General features: G+C 48.7%; 3 protein-coding genes across 3 annotated transcripts in view; 2 read left to right on the top strand and 1 right to left on the bottom strand.

Annotated features, from left to right (window-relative positions):
- Positions 1 to 12,443, bottom strand: part of LOC116963254 (olfactory receptor 51E2-like) — a 49,839-nt gene extending 37,396 nt beyond the window's left edge. Inside the window, exon 1 of the mRNA XM_032999375.2 lies at positions 11,857 to 12,443. Coding sequence (XP_032855266.1) covers positions 11,857 to 12,443 — 587 coding nt within the window. The remainder of the gene's footprint in view (positions 1 to 11,856) is intronic.
- Positions 1,527 to 2,561, top strand: LOC104362592 (olfactory receptor 52R1). The gene is given in 1 exon segment (XM_042792083.1): positions 1,527 to 2,561. A coding segment is annotated over 1 exon segment (1,035 nt).
- Positions 7,614 to 8,503, top strand: LOC104359700 (olfactory receptor 51G2-like). Its single transcript, XM_032999383.2, has one exon. The coding sequence runs from the start codon at positions 7,643 to 7,645 to the stop codon at positions 8,501 to 8,503; it is 861 nt and encodes a 286-aa protein (XP_032855274.2). The 5' UTR covers positions 7,614 to 7,642.
- Positions 12,444 to 16,655: the final 4,212 nt, after the last annotated feature.

The following is a 16,655-nucleotide window of genomic DNA, read 5'->3' as shown; positions in this document are numbered from 1 at the left end:
ATAATTCATGCTGATGCAATTTTAATTACAAACACAGTCCTGTGAATAAAAACACTGCAAGAAAACAGATACAAAACTGGGCAAAATGCAGTTGTGTCTATGAGGTCATCAGCACCGAGAGGGTTAAAAACTGTCTCTTTTTCTCTCTCTAACTACACATTAAGTAGCAGGGGAAATGCAAAGCTCCCTGCTGGGATTTATCTGTCCAGTAGATAAATATCTCCTGCTTTCTACAGTGCAGACTCCCCGCTTGGAAACCTGCAGGAGGCAGGTGAGTATTTGGGGTTCGGGCAGTAATTTGTTGCCTTTTCTGCCACGGCTGCTCCTGAGCAGCAGCAGCAAGTGCCGAACAGCCCCCAGTCAGTGGAGCTTGCAGGCACGCTCCTGTCTCTCACATTGCCTTTGCCTGGCAGTCGCATTCTCTGTCCCACTGTTCTCCGTGGAGGAATGACACTTTAGGTAAGGCAGCACCACCAGAGGCAGCTGGCAGGAAGGAGGTGGAATGAAGATAGAAAAATATCAGGAATTTCAATTCCTAAGATGTTTACAGCCACATGGTAAAAAACCCCAGGAAGCGTCTCCCAGAATGCAGGTGACCCCAAGCCACAGTACCTGTAAGGTTTCAAGCACAGCCCCGCCAGCCCAGCTCCAGAGGGTGACTGGTGGCCAAGCTGGGCTGGGCTGCGCTGGTTGCAGTGTGGAATCTCCCTCGGGATGTGGCAGGAGCAGAGCCCGCTGCTGGAGCCAGCTTGGCTGGAACTGGATCCTCGGGAAGCTGCTGTTGTCCACTCTGTCCCTCTGCTCCCTCCTGCAGCTTGCCGTCAGCCCCAGGAAGATTTCTGAAGGGTCTTATCAGGTCAGGAACATTGGCCTAATCTGTGCTGCAGGGCTCTTCAAGGAATCCTTTTTCCCAGGTATTAGAGAAACCCCATGAGCTGAGCAATGTGCAGGGGCTGAGTGAGATGCAGTCTGTTTGGCGGGGGGAGAATGGACATCACTGGAGCACTGTTTGTAGGGGGGGGGTGTGGTGTCAAATATTGTGGCACTGGCTCAGGTTTTAGCCCTGAAATTGGAGGTTTCTTGACTGAGGCAAGCACTTGTTGCTTCTCTTCACACTGGCTAGCAGTTCTGTGCTGTTAAAAATTTCTGCAGAGCTCTACGGCTGGCGCTGATGACTTCATATCCCCACTGTGCCCATTTCAAGAAGGTTTACTTCAGACCAACTTTCACCCAGTCTCCTGGGCTGGACACCCTTCGGACACTGGGGAGTATCAGGTGTGCATCTCAGGTAGATTTCCCGTCCAGTTTGACCCAGGAGGAACCCAGCCTGCATGCTCCAGGACGGCTCCACCAAGGGGGACAGAGCACTCGTGGGGGAAACCGGCAGGACACTTGTTTCAGCAGTGCTCTCCTGAACTGGAACAAGCCGCTCTTACAGGCATGGCCGTGTGGGGAACTTGAGCTTCTAGACCATACCTCATGCCAGTGTCTGTCTGCCACTGACCAGAGCAGGTTGAGGGTATTTGATGCTTTTTTACAGGACAAAAGAGCCCTCAGTGTAGGCAAGAGACAAGAAGGGTTTCATGTCTCTGAACTCTACTGCCTTCTTCCACCCTCCGTATTTCCTACTCGTTGGTATCCCTGGGCTGGAGAAGGAGCAGTTCTGGATTGCCTTCCCCTTCTGCATCATGTATGCCATTGCTGTGCTGGGGAACATCACCCTTCTCCTCATTATAAAGACAGAGCCGAGCCTGCACCAGCCCATGTACCTCTTCCTGGCCATGCTGGCGTTCACTGACCTGGTCCTATCAACATCCATGCTACCCAAAATGCTTGGCATCTTCTGGCTGGGCTCCGGGGAGATTGGGTTTCTCTCCTGCCTTGCTCAGTTGTTCTTCATCCATACCTTCTCGTCGGTGGAGTCAGGCATGCTCATGGCCATGGCCTTGGATCGCTACGTCGCTATTTGCCGCCCGCTGCGGCACTCCAGCATCCTCTCCGTGCCCGTGGTGGTGGCCCTCGGGGGCCTGGTGCTGGTGCGTGGGGTCCTCCTGGTGAGTCCCATATGCTTCCTCCTCCACAGGATGCCCTTCTGCCAGCATCACGTCATCTCCCACTCCTACTGTGAGCACATGGCTGTGGTGAAGCTGGCATGTGGGGACACCAGAGTCAATGTCATTTATGGCCTCCTCGTGGTTTTCATAGTGACAGGCTCTGATGTGATCCTCATCTCTGTGTCCTACACCATGATCCTGCGGGTGGTAATGAGGCTGTCATCCAGACAGGCGCAACTTAAAGCCTTCAGCACTTGTACATCTCATGTCTGTATCATCCTTGCCTTCTATGTCCCTGCCCTCTTCACGTTCCTCACCCACCGGTTTGGGCAAAGCGTTCCTCCCCACGTCCATATAATTGTGGCAAATCTCTACCTGTTAGTGCCCCCCATGTTAAACCCCATTGTTTATGGGATGAGAAACAAGAAACTCCAGGACAGGGTGGTCCTCCTTTTCCAGCAAAAGGGAACCCGACCCATATGCATGTGCCTTAAACTGTGCTCATAATTTACTGCTGATGCTGGTAAATTTAACAACAGTTAACACTGTGACTATTTGTTCAGCAAGGAACCTTTCCACAATGCCTGGAGTTTAAACAATGCATTCTTGCAGAAATCACTAGATAGTCTCTTTTATTATCACTGTCCAGGAGTTTTCATCTATTATGTGATGAAACTTGGCATAAAGATATTCAGTCTGGTTTCTACACCATGGGGAGATGGAGAGTTCATCCCTCCCAGAAGTTAAACTCCTCACTGTTAAAATTCTTTCAATATTAAAAAAAAAATATCTTCTCATGATTAAAATAATTACACTGTAAGGCTGGGTATTTCCAAAAGGTCTTCCTGCAGCAGCTCTCATTATATGAAGAGTGTGGACTACGTGATGGTATTTAAAAGATGTGTAGACATGGCACTTAGGGACATGGTCTAGTGGTGGACTTGGCAGTGTTGGGTTTATGGTTGGACTTGATGATCTTAAAGGTCTTTTCCGACCTAAATGATTCTATGATTCTGTGGGAAGGTGCTGAATGGGAATGGTGATGGTCCTTGTAGAAGGAAATGGGTAGAATCCAATTTTAAGCATTAATTTTTTTTTTTTGTAATGAAAAGAAGTCCTAGGTAAATATAAATCCTTTCAAAAATATCATAAATCATTGCTGATGCTATTATTTGGAGTGACCTACCAAAGGGAGATTGTTGTTAACAGGATTGACGGCTGGGATAGAGGATCCCAGCTGGAATAGAGTTAATTTTCCTCCTAGTAGCTGGTACAGTGCTGTGTTTTGGATTTAGTATGAGAATAATGTTGATAACACAAGGATGTTTTAGTTGTTCAGTTGTTTAGTCATGCTTAACTTAAGTTAAGGATTTATCAGTTTCCCATGCTCTGCCAGCAAGGAGGTGCGCAAGGAGCTGGGAGAGGGCACGGCCAGAAGAGATGACCCCAACTAGCCAAAGGGCTATTCCATACCATAGGATGTCATGCCCAGTATATAAACGGGGGGGAGTTGGTTGGGAGGGGCCAATCGCTGCTTGGACATCAATCAGCAAGTGGTGAACAATTGCATTGTGCATTTCTTGTCTTTTCTTGGGTTTTATTCCTCTTTGTTATATTCCTTTCATTACTATTATTATTATTATATTGTATTTTATCTTATTTATTAAACTGTTCTTATCTCAACTCATGAGTTTTACTTTTTTTTATGAGTCTCCTCTCCATCACACTGGGAGCAGGGAAGAGTGAGCGAGCAGCTGTGCGGTGCTGAGCTGCTGGCTGGGATTAAACCACGATATCTCCCAAAAACCAGGGAAACACACTTTACAAAATCACTGCTCTACATCTGAGAAAGGTAGGCAGAAGAATGAGGTGAAGATCAGACAATCCAAACTCCAGTTACGAAACTCAAGCACGTTATGGACTTTTTGCTCTATTTTTAGTGCAAACTGAAGAGCACTAGTGGCTGGAGAGAAGATCTCTGGCCTGGCCTGGTGTTTCTTGGAGCTCTATCTTCCCGAGCAACCTGGACTATGGTGGCCACCCACGGGGAGCCTCGGGCTCTGATATCTCTCCGTGAGCTGGATACCAGTGGGGAAGCAGGAGGGGGACCCCCGGGAGGAGAACATGCACTTCTGCTGAAATGAAGCAGATATTAGGCTGCAGCCAAAACGAGGAATGAAATTTTTTTGGCAGCATTTCAGTAGAATACTTAAATTGCGACTCAGTTATCCTTTTTCTTCAGATAGAATGGAAGTAGCTTTTCATGTACCGCAGATGAGAGGCAGGGGAAGCCAAAGGAGGAGAGATATGACTGCAGTTCATCTAAGAGCCTGTCTCAGAGCACCCACTTCATAAAGCAGGGCTGCACCACTTCTTGTGGACTGATGCTCACCTGCGACTGTTCTGATGAGGTTGAACCCCCATTTTTCTGCAGGGTCCACAAAAAATGTTGTTGTTTTCATTTTCATTAAGAACATGTGAGCTGCCCTCATGACCAATGTCCATCCATTCCACCACGCTGTCTCCTCTAGTGGCAATGGGAGAGGTCTTCTAAGATATGCTTTTTTTAAGTAAGAAATGACAGCAGGGGATCATTGCTGGTCACATATGTGCAAAGGTGACTGGCTGACTCATATAGCTCCTGGCGACCTATGGCATGTGTGCATACAAGCCATCACTGCTGCAGAATATCAGATACTCAGCACAAAGAGCTTAGGCTCCTACCCTAGATTCCCTTCTGTGTAAATAAATAAAGCTGGCTGTGACATCTGGATCACTGCAGAGTGTGGCTGGGGCGGTTGCTGGGGTGGGAGGGGGTCAGCAGTGCCCCCCAGTTCAACGCTAAAGCTGCATGTGAGCTGCCCGGAGAAAGTGGTGGGAAAGCCGAGGAGGTCTGTCCCTAAACCAGGGACACAAACACACTTTCACGCGGGGTGGGGTGTACAACCTTGGGGTGGTGCTTTGAAATCCAAAGGCAACAAATTGTCCCATTCCTGAAAAAGGCCAAGCCTGAATGTTTTGATGGTTAGCCCAGTGTTTTGAGGCGTTCCATCTCCTGACAGTGGTGCCTGAGGCCACAGCTGCCAGGAAGGGGACATCTTGCCACCATCACTCTCTCCTCTTGGCAGGTTCACATCTGTCCTTCCCACCCCTACAGCCTACAGAAGACCTCCCAGGAAAATTTCCTCCTGTCTGGTGTCTCCTTGTTGAAATGAGAAGCCAACACCACAATCAAGTCCTGCTTTGACTTCGCACCTAGCTTCTAATTCTATTTAGCTCCTGGTGCTAGCCCAAGACAATCCCACAGTAGCCTCCCACTTGACACTGGTATTCGCTCTTAATAGTGTGTTTGCATCATGTCTTTTGAGACAGTGGATCAATAGAAAAAAAAGAAAAAAAAAAGCAGAAGTATCTGGTGAGCCTGGGAGTCCTGGGGGATTGTGTGGAGTGGCTATATAATGATGTGCTCACTGGCAGCCTGGAGGCAAGATGCTCAGGCAGCTCATATTTGGGTCTTGCTCCATATTTAAGGCAAAATGACCTGCTTTTTCAGGGCTGCTTTTCACATGTCGGCTGTTAGATTATTTCAGATTATTTTGTCAGTGTTACTGTAGTATTGAAGTGATTATTAAAGGGAGGGTGTGCATGTAATGAAGAGCTTGTTACCCTCAGACCCTTTTCTTGTCAGTGAGGGCTGTTTGCACTGTTTATCAAACCTGGGTAGACATCAGGGTGAGACAATCTGCCCTCTGGCAGTGCCTGCTCCCAGTGTGATCAGCAGGGTCCAGACAACCAGATGAGATGCTGCACAGCAGGCACCGGCACCCAGGTGAGGGGACTGTGACCTCTAAGGAAGGACAACCCTTGCCTGTCGTACTGCTTGGCAAGATGGGTAAGTAGGACTGAAATCTTCTCTTTGCAGCAGGCAGAAGTGGTTCCTGTGCACCACGGGGAGCTGCCAGCGCTCTCCTCCCTATGAGAGGGAGGTTTGGTTATTGTTTACTTCATTTAAACTGGAAAACAGCACTTGCATTTGTACATATGAGAATATCCAAGTCCAAAATCTTTCGCTCTTGTGCGAGCAGATGCTCACAATGCTGCTTTTTGGCAGCATGCTGGTGAATGCTTGTTGGCTGGATCCTGCAAAATGTTGCTGTGCTATCTGGGTTCTCAGCTGTGCACAGCTCTCAAAGATGAAGAAATCACTTGGTCCAAAGGCACTTATATCAGGTCTTTGCTGCCAAGGTTATTTTGGGGGAAGGAAAAGATCACCAAGTTTGATATTCATTTAGAGAAAGAAAGAAAGAGAGGTGCAAAGAATTTTTTTTTTTTTTTTTTTTAAAAAAAGAGAGATATCTCAAATGAGAATGATGTTCATAGCCAGCAGAGAAGACATGCTCTGCAACACCCTGTCTTGGTTTGAGCCTGGTTGGCAGCCAAACACCATACAGCTGCTCACCCACCTTCCCCCCCAACTTGGGAATGGGGGAGGAATTGGAGGGGTAAAGAGAGATTCGCAGGTTGAGGTAGAAACAGTTTAATAATGGTAATAAAATGAAAATAAATGACAGTAATAGAAAATATAAACGGGCAATGCACAATGCAATTGCTCACCACCCGCTGACCAATACCCAGCGCGTTCCTGGCTAGTGATCCCGAAATACCAAGATCCTGCAATCACAGTCCCAGAAGCAAGAGAGAGAGAGACCCCCTTCCCGACCTCCCCTCCTCTATATAGTGAGCATGATGTTCCATGATATGGAATATTTCATTGGCCAGTTTGGGTCTGGTGCTGGGGCCGTGCTCCTTCCCTGCTTCTTGTGCACTTGCACACGGGCAGGACGTGGGGAGTTGGAGACTCCTTGAAATCTCAGTAGCAGGTGAAAACATCAGTGTGCTATCAGCATTCTTCTCATACCAAACCCAATGCTAAATCCAAAACACAACACTCTTCTAGTTCCCAAAAAGGAACATTAACTCTATTCCAGCCCAAACCAGGACACACCTGCACAGAAGGGATATGGGAATCTCAGTCATAAATCCCTGGAAGCCGCACTCACAGACCCAGGGGAGGGGGTCGCCTGGCAGTGCCTGGGTGTCTGCGTGGTCTTGCTCTTCTAGAGGGTAAGGAAAAGCCGGAGCAAGGACCAGTGAACTCCCAAGTCCAGAGGTGGCCTTGCTCTATGAGATCCAAGTCTGCTTTCCCCCTTCATCCAGGACACCACCTCTCAAGTCTTTTTGCCCTCTGGTGCAGGTCAGTGAGGTATCACACCTAATAAACAGCTCTCTGTGTCCTGGCATAGAGAAGCCCATAATTCAACCATCAACTAGGTACTGTGTCCGTTCATCTTCACAAACTTTTGGGAGCTGTAGTTCCCCATGCCAACAACTGATCACAAAGGTAAAATGCCCTCTTGCTGTTTCAGCACACTCAGAAATCTGGATCCCCACCACCACAATAAGAGAGATGTGAAGAAATCTTTGCTTTATGTCATGATTACTCTTCTACGATTTCTGTGAATTCTTTTGTAGGGTGAGTGGGATCTGCTTCTTGATCTTCGACAGGATGAAGATGCTGCACTAGAAAAATGATCAACAGTAGCTTCCTTAGACCTTCTACCTTCCTTCTAACAGGAATCCCAGGAGTAGAAAGTGGGAATGTGTGGATCGCCATCCCTTTCTGCTGCATGTATATTATTTCCATCCTGGGAAATAGCGCAATCCTCTTTGTCATCAAAGCAGAGCGTAGCCTCCACGAGCCCATGTACCTCCTCCTGTGCATGCTGGCTGTTGCAGAGCTTGGTGTGTCGGTGTCTACGCTCCCCACAGTGCTGAGCGTGATGGTCTTTGATTCACGGGAGATCAGGATTGATGCCTGCCTCACCCAGATGTTCTTCATTCACTGCTTCTCCATCCTGGACTCTGGGGTGCTGTGGGCCATGGCCTTTGATCGCTTTGTGGCCATCTACAACCCCTTGCAGTACACATCCATCCTGACCAACCCCAGGATGGGTGTCATCGGGCTGGGGCTCACGGCGAGGAGCGTTAGCCTCTTGCTCCCCTTGCCGATACTTCTGAAGAAGCTGTCATTCTGCAGGTCCCACGTGCTGGCTCACGCCTTCTGTTTGCACCCCAACTTACTCCAGCTGCCCTGTGCAGATATCAAGGTGAATAGCATGTATGGCTTATTTATCGTTGTGGTCACCTTTGGGCTAGACCTGCTGTTTATCACCCTGTCCTATGCCATGATTGTTAAGACTGTGCTGAGTATCACATCTAAGGAAGAGCGTCTCAAGGCTCTGAACACCTGTGTCTCTCATATCTGTGCTGTTCTGATTTATTATATCCCAATGATTGGCTTGTCCATGGTGTACAGGTTTGGGAAACCTGCCTCTCCTCTCATTCATGTCCTCATGGCCAATATCTACCTCCTTGTGCCCCTGTGCTAAACCCCATTATTTACAGTGTAAAAACTAAACAGATCCGCAGAGGGCTATACAAACTTCTCACTCCAAGAAGGTATTGATGTAGGACACAGAAGACCCAAGAAGTTTTGCATATGGTAGAACAGCTGGTGTGAAATAGTTTAGATTCTCTCTACTGTGTCCTGTCATCCATTTGACTGCTGAGAATCTGGAACCTTTAAACTCTTCTTATGCAGTTGATGATGTATGCCCTGTTTCTAAGCCCACAGCATTTTCTTTGCTGTATGAAGGAGTGTTGCAGTATCTACAGTCTTCTACACATTCCTGGTCAATAATGCTGCAGCTGTTACTGCTTTAGGGTCCAAAGGTAATGGCCCTTCTATTTAGACAAGAAGGACATAGCAATGGACGTGTGGAGGTAAGAGTTTCCCACCTTCACCATGGCACTCGGTCGGCTGGACCCAGAGCTCCTGTCAGAACGAGGGAGTTGATCCTCCTGGCCAGCACTGCAGGGAAAATATAACAGTTCCTAGATATGCTCAGCCAGCTAGCCGCTGGTGTGTCAGCATGCACTAGAGCATAGCTCTACAGATGTGCAATAGCCGTTTATTCAAGTTTTTTACATCTGCAGCCAGACTTGCTAAGACTGTGAAGTGGCTAGGGACCTGGGCGTATGGCAAAGCCCTCTCGCTCCAGCCAGGGGACATTTCCAGCTGGAACAAGGCAAATCCAAAAGCTGTGATTCGTGTTGCGGGAGCCGAAAGCCACTGTACGTTTCCCTTCCCAGGGACCGTAACCAGCCCACTCTGGGTGCTGCAGAATCACAGCACCTGGGATGGTTCATGTGCTCAAAGCAAACCCCCCCCCCCCCTAGAAACGGAGCCTGGGCAGTATCACTGCAGCAGCACCGGGCTCATGTTACCATCAGGTCACAATGGGAGCAGAATTCTGTGCAAAAAGGGTTCAGGTCAGTGAGTGGGTCCAGCTCAGCCACGGCAGCTCCACCGTCCTGTATCGCAGCAGCAGCAGAGCCAGCTCCCACCACTCAGGCCTGAAATGAGGTGCCTCCACATGCACGGGCTGTTTAAGCTCCTATCACCCAGGAGGAGATCTAGTCAAGACAGATCCTGGAGAAGAGTGGCTCAGATCACCCTAAAGCAGATAGTTGGGGTGGGTTTCACTCCAGAATATTCTGCCTGCTCCCCATACCTCCCCCTGTTTTGATTTCCATTTATTTGAAGAGTTAGATTAGAAAGCAGAGAGGCGAAGCAGTCCTATGCACTTAAAGCAAAATAAAATCATCGGTAGCAGTGCTGGTTGCAGCCAGTGCCTTCCTTCCAGGTCTGTAGCATCCACTGTCCCAGGAGGGGCTAAGAAGGGCCACAATAAATCCTGCTTTTTTTTCCCTTACATAAAGCTGTCATTACTGAGGACAAACAAGGAACACTGGCCTTTACTGAAGCCTAAATGGGCACATGAATACCCAAGGGAAATTACAGAAAAATAACAAAAAATACCATATGTTTTCCAAGTCAGACTGAGAATTGAATGGTTGGCAGTGCTTTACAGGTTACCTGATAAGATTTTGATGGTGTGACCTACACAACAGAAGCCGCCTTAGCCAGGCTGAGCGCCCTTCCTAGGGTTTCAGGGTTGAGCACTGGGTTTGACAAACATTCCTGGGTTTTCCCTGTCTCTCAAGGCAGCCCGGGAGAACTGTCAACAGATGTATTACGTACGCCTGCCACCATGCAGCAAGAGTTTCTTCAATCTCCTTGCTTTGAGACCCACTTCTGTGGGACTTGTGATCCAAACAATATCTTACCGTATTCAGGTGTTGCCAAGTCTCGTGGTGGTTCTGTGTGTGTGTGGTGGAGCTGTGGTACACTCAAAAGCCTGTTACAGCAAAAGGAAGCACACTTTGTATGTGAAGCCAAGAATTTATTGTTATTGCAATTAAAGTTTTAACAATCTTATAAAAACACAGAAGACAGTTGCTATCAGTCCAGTGGCTGACCTAATGTCACCTTCAAGCTTTGAGAGTTCACGGCGCGCTCCCTCGTCCTGGTCACTGAGAACAATGTAGAATAAAGTGGGTCCTAGCAGAGGTCCCTTGGGAGGCCACTGCTGACTCTCCTCTGGACTGAAAACGACCTATCCGTATTTTAACCAACTCCCCACCCCTAGAAGAGGGTTTCCTCCAGTCCCCCTACAAAGTTATTTCATTAAAAGCATTTAGCCAAAGGCTTTTGGGCATCCATGCGTATTATGGTTGTGGGATCTCTCTGGCTGGAGCTACTCTCTCAGAAGTCCGGCAGAATTCCAGTTTTCCCCTTGCACAGCCTGGCTGACTCTGCAAGAGATTTGCCCTTATGAGTTTGCCCATATGTTTAGTGACTTTACTCTTTATCCCAGCCTTTACTGTCCCACCAGAGATGGAAATCAAGCCCACTGGTCACTAGCTCTCAGGAACCCCATGAAGCCCCTTTTGCAGCTGGAGTTGAAGGGATGATCTGCCCTGCAGCACCATGGCCCTTTGCAATAGTGATGCACCTGGCCCAACATCTTCAGCTTCACACCTGAGCTCCTTCCAGACTCAGGTGAATGACATCTGGTCCTGAGATTTAGTGCTATTTAACTGATGTTTCTTTGCTCTAACCCCTCCTCCATATTTACTTCAGTCTGATCAAGATCCTCTACTCTACTTGCTATGAAGACTGTGTGAAAGTGTAGAAGTGTAGAAATCCAATGCATGGAATTCACTGAGCTTCTCTGCTATGGCCTTATCACCCCGAGTCACTTTCTCACCCTTGGTCACCAAGTGGTCCACCTGTTTCCTAGCTGGATTCCTGCTTTTGATGCATTCAAAGTGTTCTGCTGGTAGTTGGAGCATCCTTTGCAAGGTGCTCTTCCCATTAATTTTTCTCTCTCTTAAACTCCAACTTCTGTTTGACCTGTCAGTTTGTATGGGCATTTCATGCAGGCATGCTTCCCACTTCTAATGACTCCTGGGCTGCTGGCCACGGCCAGGCCAGGCCGGTCTTTGACACAGGATCCTGAGGAGGACTTTGCGAATGGGCTTGTTTTTCATGCTGTAGATGATGGGATTCAACACAGGCGGGACAAAAAGGTAGACACTGGCTATGAATGTGTGGATCAAGGGTGGAGCATTCTTCCCGTACCGGTGTACAATGGAGAGGCTGACCAGGGGGACATAGAAGATGAGGACAGCGCAGAAGTGAGACACACAAGCACTGAGGGCTTTGGTTTGCTCCTCTCTGGAGGTGATGCCCACCACGGCCTTAATGATCATGATGTAGGACAAGGTGATGAGCATGGAGTCTAGGATCACGAACAGCACCAGGGTTAGGCCATACAGGCTGTTCAGGGTGGTGTCTGTGCACGCCAGCCGTATCATGTCCTGGTGCAGACAATAGGAGTGGGACAGCACGTGGGACCTGCAGAATGGGAGCTGTGTGAGCAGGCAGATGAGTGGGAGCAGAGTCAGGGAGCGGCAGACCATCCCCAGGCCAATCTTTGCAATCCTGGCACTGGTGAGGATGGAGGAGTATCTCAGTGGGCAGCAGATGGCCACGTAGCGATCAAAGGCCATGGCCAGGAGCACTGAGGACTCTGTGAAGGAGAAGGCATGGATGCAGAACATCTGGGTGAGGCAGGCTGGGAAGCTGATCGCTCCGGTACCAAACCAAAAGACGCGCAGCACCGTGGGCAAGGTGGACAGAGTCAGGCCCAGGTCTGTGGTGGCCAGCATCGAAAGGAAGTAGTACATGGGCTGGTGGAGCCTTCGATTCGCTCTCACGATGAGCAGGATGGTGACATTTCCCAGGATTGTGATGAGATACATCAGACAGCAAGGGAAGAAAAACCAAAGATGGAACCAAGCCATCCTGGGAATGCCCGTCAGCAGGAAAGCCAGGGCATGGCTGCTGTTCCCTGGGGACATGCTTGCTCCATGCTGATGTGCTGCCTGTGTTAAAAGTCCCTTTTTCATTAACAATTCAAAGATAATGCAGGATTAGATTTCCAGGGCAATGAAAACAAACAGTCTGGTGTCTCTGTGTGAAGATCTCATTTCTTTTCTTCTCAAAGATGTGCCAGAGCAGAGATGAGTGTTTTGTAGTGCCCGTTCAGTCCTTTTTTCTGCTTTATTTTCCCCAGGCTCCTTCACCTGTAAAGTCAATAATAACATAATTTATTGCACCAGGGCTACATTCCTCCCAGAACATTGCTACAGCCTTTTCTCTCAGTCACTGTAAGCAACAGCTCCATCCTTCCCTGGCACTCAGGCCCTGGTCTCTGTTTCCATGTGGGTCCCTCTCCAGCTCCTTGCATCAGATTTTCAGCCTTTCTCCCTGGTCCTCAGCCTTTCCCACCCCTCTACTCTCAGTCCCTGATGCACACAGCCTCACCCCATGCACTTCCACGCAAGGACGCTGCAGGAGGACAGGAGTCCCTCTCACCCCCCTCACTCCTCTGGGCAGCCTTCCCCTTGCCCATGGGCTGCTGCAGCAGACAACGCCTGGTTCCCCTCCCAGGCAGTTCCTCCAGCCTGTTGTCTGTCCTTGCTTGCAGGTACCAGCCTGCCCAGCCAGCTCCCACAGCTTGCTCCCTGGATTTTCAGATTTTCATCTTTCTCCCTGTGCAGGATGCCTTGTCTGGAACTCTGCAAACCACTGCCCCTTGCCCAGCTGCTGAGTTTGGACCGTGGCTTGGCTCTTAGCAGATACGGTCCTGCTTGTCCTCCCATCCTCCACCAACGTCCTTTGCTACAGCTTAAGCCACCTTCAGTGGAAATGAAAGGGGAAAAGGCTTCAGTTTTCTCCCCGATTTGTGTCTGTGCAGCACCTGGCAGGGGGGGGACTGTGCTTCCTGACGGGGGTCCCCGGCAGCTACAGAAATGGCAGCAATTACCAAAATTTATGTCACCCACTCTGACCCCCAAGGGAACACGGTCACCCTGGCAAGTCTAAATTTGGCAAATACCATTTCCCTTCACGTCAGAGATTATTTACTATTCTCACTGGTTTTGCCATTACTATAGTTATTACTGATAGTCCATCAAGCTATTCAAAGCGACAGGTATTTCAGCTGATACGTGTGTTAGTAATATACACAGCAACTATAATTCTTAGCAGGAATGTTGTTATTACAGCTAACAGTTATGGGTAGAATTAAGCAATGTGTACACAAACCCAGCTCTCATTTCTTCTACGGAACTGTCAACCAAGAGCTTCAATCTACAGCCCACAGATACCTCAGGGAAATACAGTGCTAAGTGGAATACAAATCGTAAAAGAAAAGCTGTGCTTAAAGGGCTTAAGCTTTGAATACAGGGATAGTACCTTTTGGGGTTGTAAGTAAAAAAAAAGAAAAAAGTTATAAAATGCTCCTCTAACCTTTGCTAATTATTTTCCTAGCTTGCCTGCTGCTCTTTTCAGGGGCTGCAGTGGTTGATGTGGAAGAAGTTCAACTTTTCCAGCCCTCAACACTCAAGGAATTCATGCTCCATCTGTCTGTGTAAACAGGGAACATGGCATTGTTTAACTGGGGGGCATGTGGCTAAACTCATTAGAGTGCCATGAAAAATGGGACTAGTGTATTTCCAACTGCCCCCCTTCTCAGACAAAGCTCCAGACATCTGTGCCTCCACTCCCTACTTCTCCAGCTCAGTAATTAGCTTGGTAAGTTAAATTATCAGACAGCTTTCCAGGGTGCTCTAATTACCTTCAACATGAAAATATAGATTTAAGTATTTGAATCTGGGTGTACAGACATGAACGAGTACCTTATCCTCATCTGTAAATGTGCTTTGGATGTCCCACAAAAATAAAAAGATTGCTTTGTTCACTCTGTGCACCATCGGCTATTCTGTCCTGGGTAAATATTCATTAAGCTGGGAAAAGTCCCATCCTCCACCCATGGGGCTGCCCCAGAGGCTGGGTGTCCTGCCCCCCCCGCAGTGCCCCTCCATGAAGCTGTTCACCTTGATTGCTCCGCAGTGAGGCTGAGGAAGGAATATTCCTCGCCTGCTCCTCCCATCCTCCTTTTATTTTCGTCCTTGCTGAGACATGTCAGCAATGGCTCTGCACACAGGGAAAGGATGAATTTCCACAGCCCAGCTGGGTGCTGTGCCGTGGGGGAGGAGTGGGCGCTCTGGCTCCAGTGGATGCTCAGCTTCTGCCCAGAAGGATGAGCACGGAGCCCGTAGACAGAGCGTAATCCTTACTCGGTCATGCTTCATCACACCATCTGTCAGGCACTCAGCGAGTAAGGACAAGAGGAACTGGTTCACCACCTCCAAGTGTGCTCAGCACCAGCCACTGCAGAGGCAGGAGCAAAATATCATCCCATCAGCAGATGGGGCGTAATCTGTGTTTTGTGAAAGATTCCATGAGAAAACACTGTTCTTAAAGCTTGACTTCAGGGCTTTAAATCCTGTCTGGAATATGCTGTTGTAACACTGGATGCTACTCTCTATAGGAATGTCCACTCCCTCCTCCAAATACCAGCAGTTACATCTCTGCAGGGTGCCTGTGTTGCAACAAGGGGCACCCGGGCTGTGGAAAACACTGAGAGGACACAGTGTGGTGGGGAAGAAATAGGGATAGATGATGGAGATGCACGTGGATAGACGGACAGAGGAACAGGCAGGCAAGGGTGTGCTGGCAAAAGCTGCCTGGGTGGTGAGGCGAGGGGTTTGGAGGGTGCGCTCATTTTGGCTGGGATAGAGTTCATTTTCTTCGTAGTAGCTCATACTGTGCTGTAGTGGATTTGTGACAAAACCAGTGTTGGGAAAACACTGATGTTTTATTTACTTCTGAACAGAGTTGACACAGCATCAAGGTCTTTCCTATTTCTCACCCTGCCCCACCAGTGAGTGGGCTGGGGGTGCACAACGACTTGGGAAGGGGCACAGCCGGCACCCAACTGACCCAAGGCATATTTCGTACCATCTGACATCATGCTCAGCAACAAAAACTGGGGGAATTAAAAAAGGGGGGTGTTCGCTGAGCATCTGTGGGGTTAAACTACAACAGAGGGAGATGGAGGGAGGGAAGGAGGGAGGGTGTGAAACAGCTGCAGGAATGCATGGTGATGGATAAGCAAACCAGCTGTGAATCACAGCTACCCTTTATCACAAAATCTAAAAGGAAAACGACCCACCCAAAATTAAAATATGAGTGATGAAACAAGGCTGACAGGGAAGTGCATTGACCCTTCAGATGCCCTTACCTCTCTTGGGCTGAAGTCCTTAGGCAGAAGATGCAGAGGGACAGACAGAGAACCACACTCCTGCCCGAGTGTTTCACAGGCAGAGGAATCTGTCTGGTTTTATAATGCCTGTGTGAGATCTCAGCAGCAACGACAGTCACCTGGGACCTGCTGCGGGGGCCGAGGCCATGAAATGCAAACCAGCTACATGGTCTGGGAAGGAGATGGTACTGCCCTTTGTACCTTGAGCTGCTGGAGGCAGCACAAGGGTAAATGCTGCAAGAGCAAACAGGAGGACCCGAAATGTTTGGGAAATACTGGTCAGAGCTGCAGAGCCCCAGGGGCACGTGGCTGAGCACCGTGGCAGGCTTGGGGCAAGCTTAGGCATCGCTCTGCAAGCCTGTGGTGAGGCTGGGCAGTCTCCAGAAGGTGATTCTCTCATTTGTGATCTGTCAGGTAAAAGGAGGGAATGTGCCCCATGGTGAGATGGTGCTTTGCTTTCTGGGGGCCAGCGTGTCCTCCTTGTCATTTGCACATCTCTGCCACAGGGACGAAGGTGGTGCTTCCCCACCCTCTGTCAACCACTGCGGTTTGATAGTGTGGATTTGTCTAAATCACATTACCTACCGTGGTGTTTGCTACTATGTAGTATATGTGGGTCTCTAGTGCAAGGATTCTTAATTTCTGTGGAGTGGAACATTGGGACCTGTGTGCACAGCAGCAGTCATTTAGTCTGGACAAAGAAAGATTGAGGGAGGCATGATAAAAGGAATGCCAATAAAAACAAACAAACAAAAAAAGGATAATTTGGTTTCTGAGCTCACTTTGTGCCAGATAGTGAGAACTCCTGCACTTTTGGGATATGAAAGAGAAACTCATCATCATCATCTCAGAAACGTTATTCCTGTCACTTCTGGTTTGGGATGGAAAATGAGCAAGTGTC

This window comes from Tyto alba, unplaced genomic scaffold (assembly GCF_018691265.1).
Source record: "Tyto alba isolate M040663 unplaced genomic scaffold, T.alba_DEE_v4.0 Super-Scaffold_2, whole genome shotgun sequence".
NCBI lineage: Eukaryota > Metazoa > Chordata > Aves > Strigiformes > Tytonidae > Tyto > Tyto alba.
The sequence above is the reverse complement of the archived record's forward strand: the minus strand, read 5'-3'. Positions and strand labels throughout refer to the sequence as shown.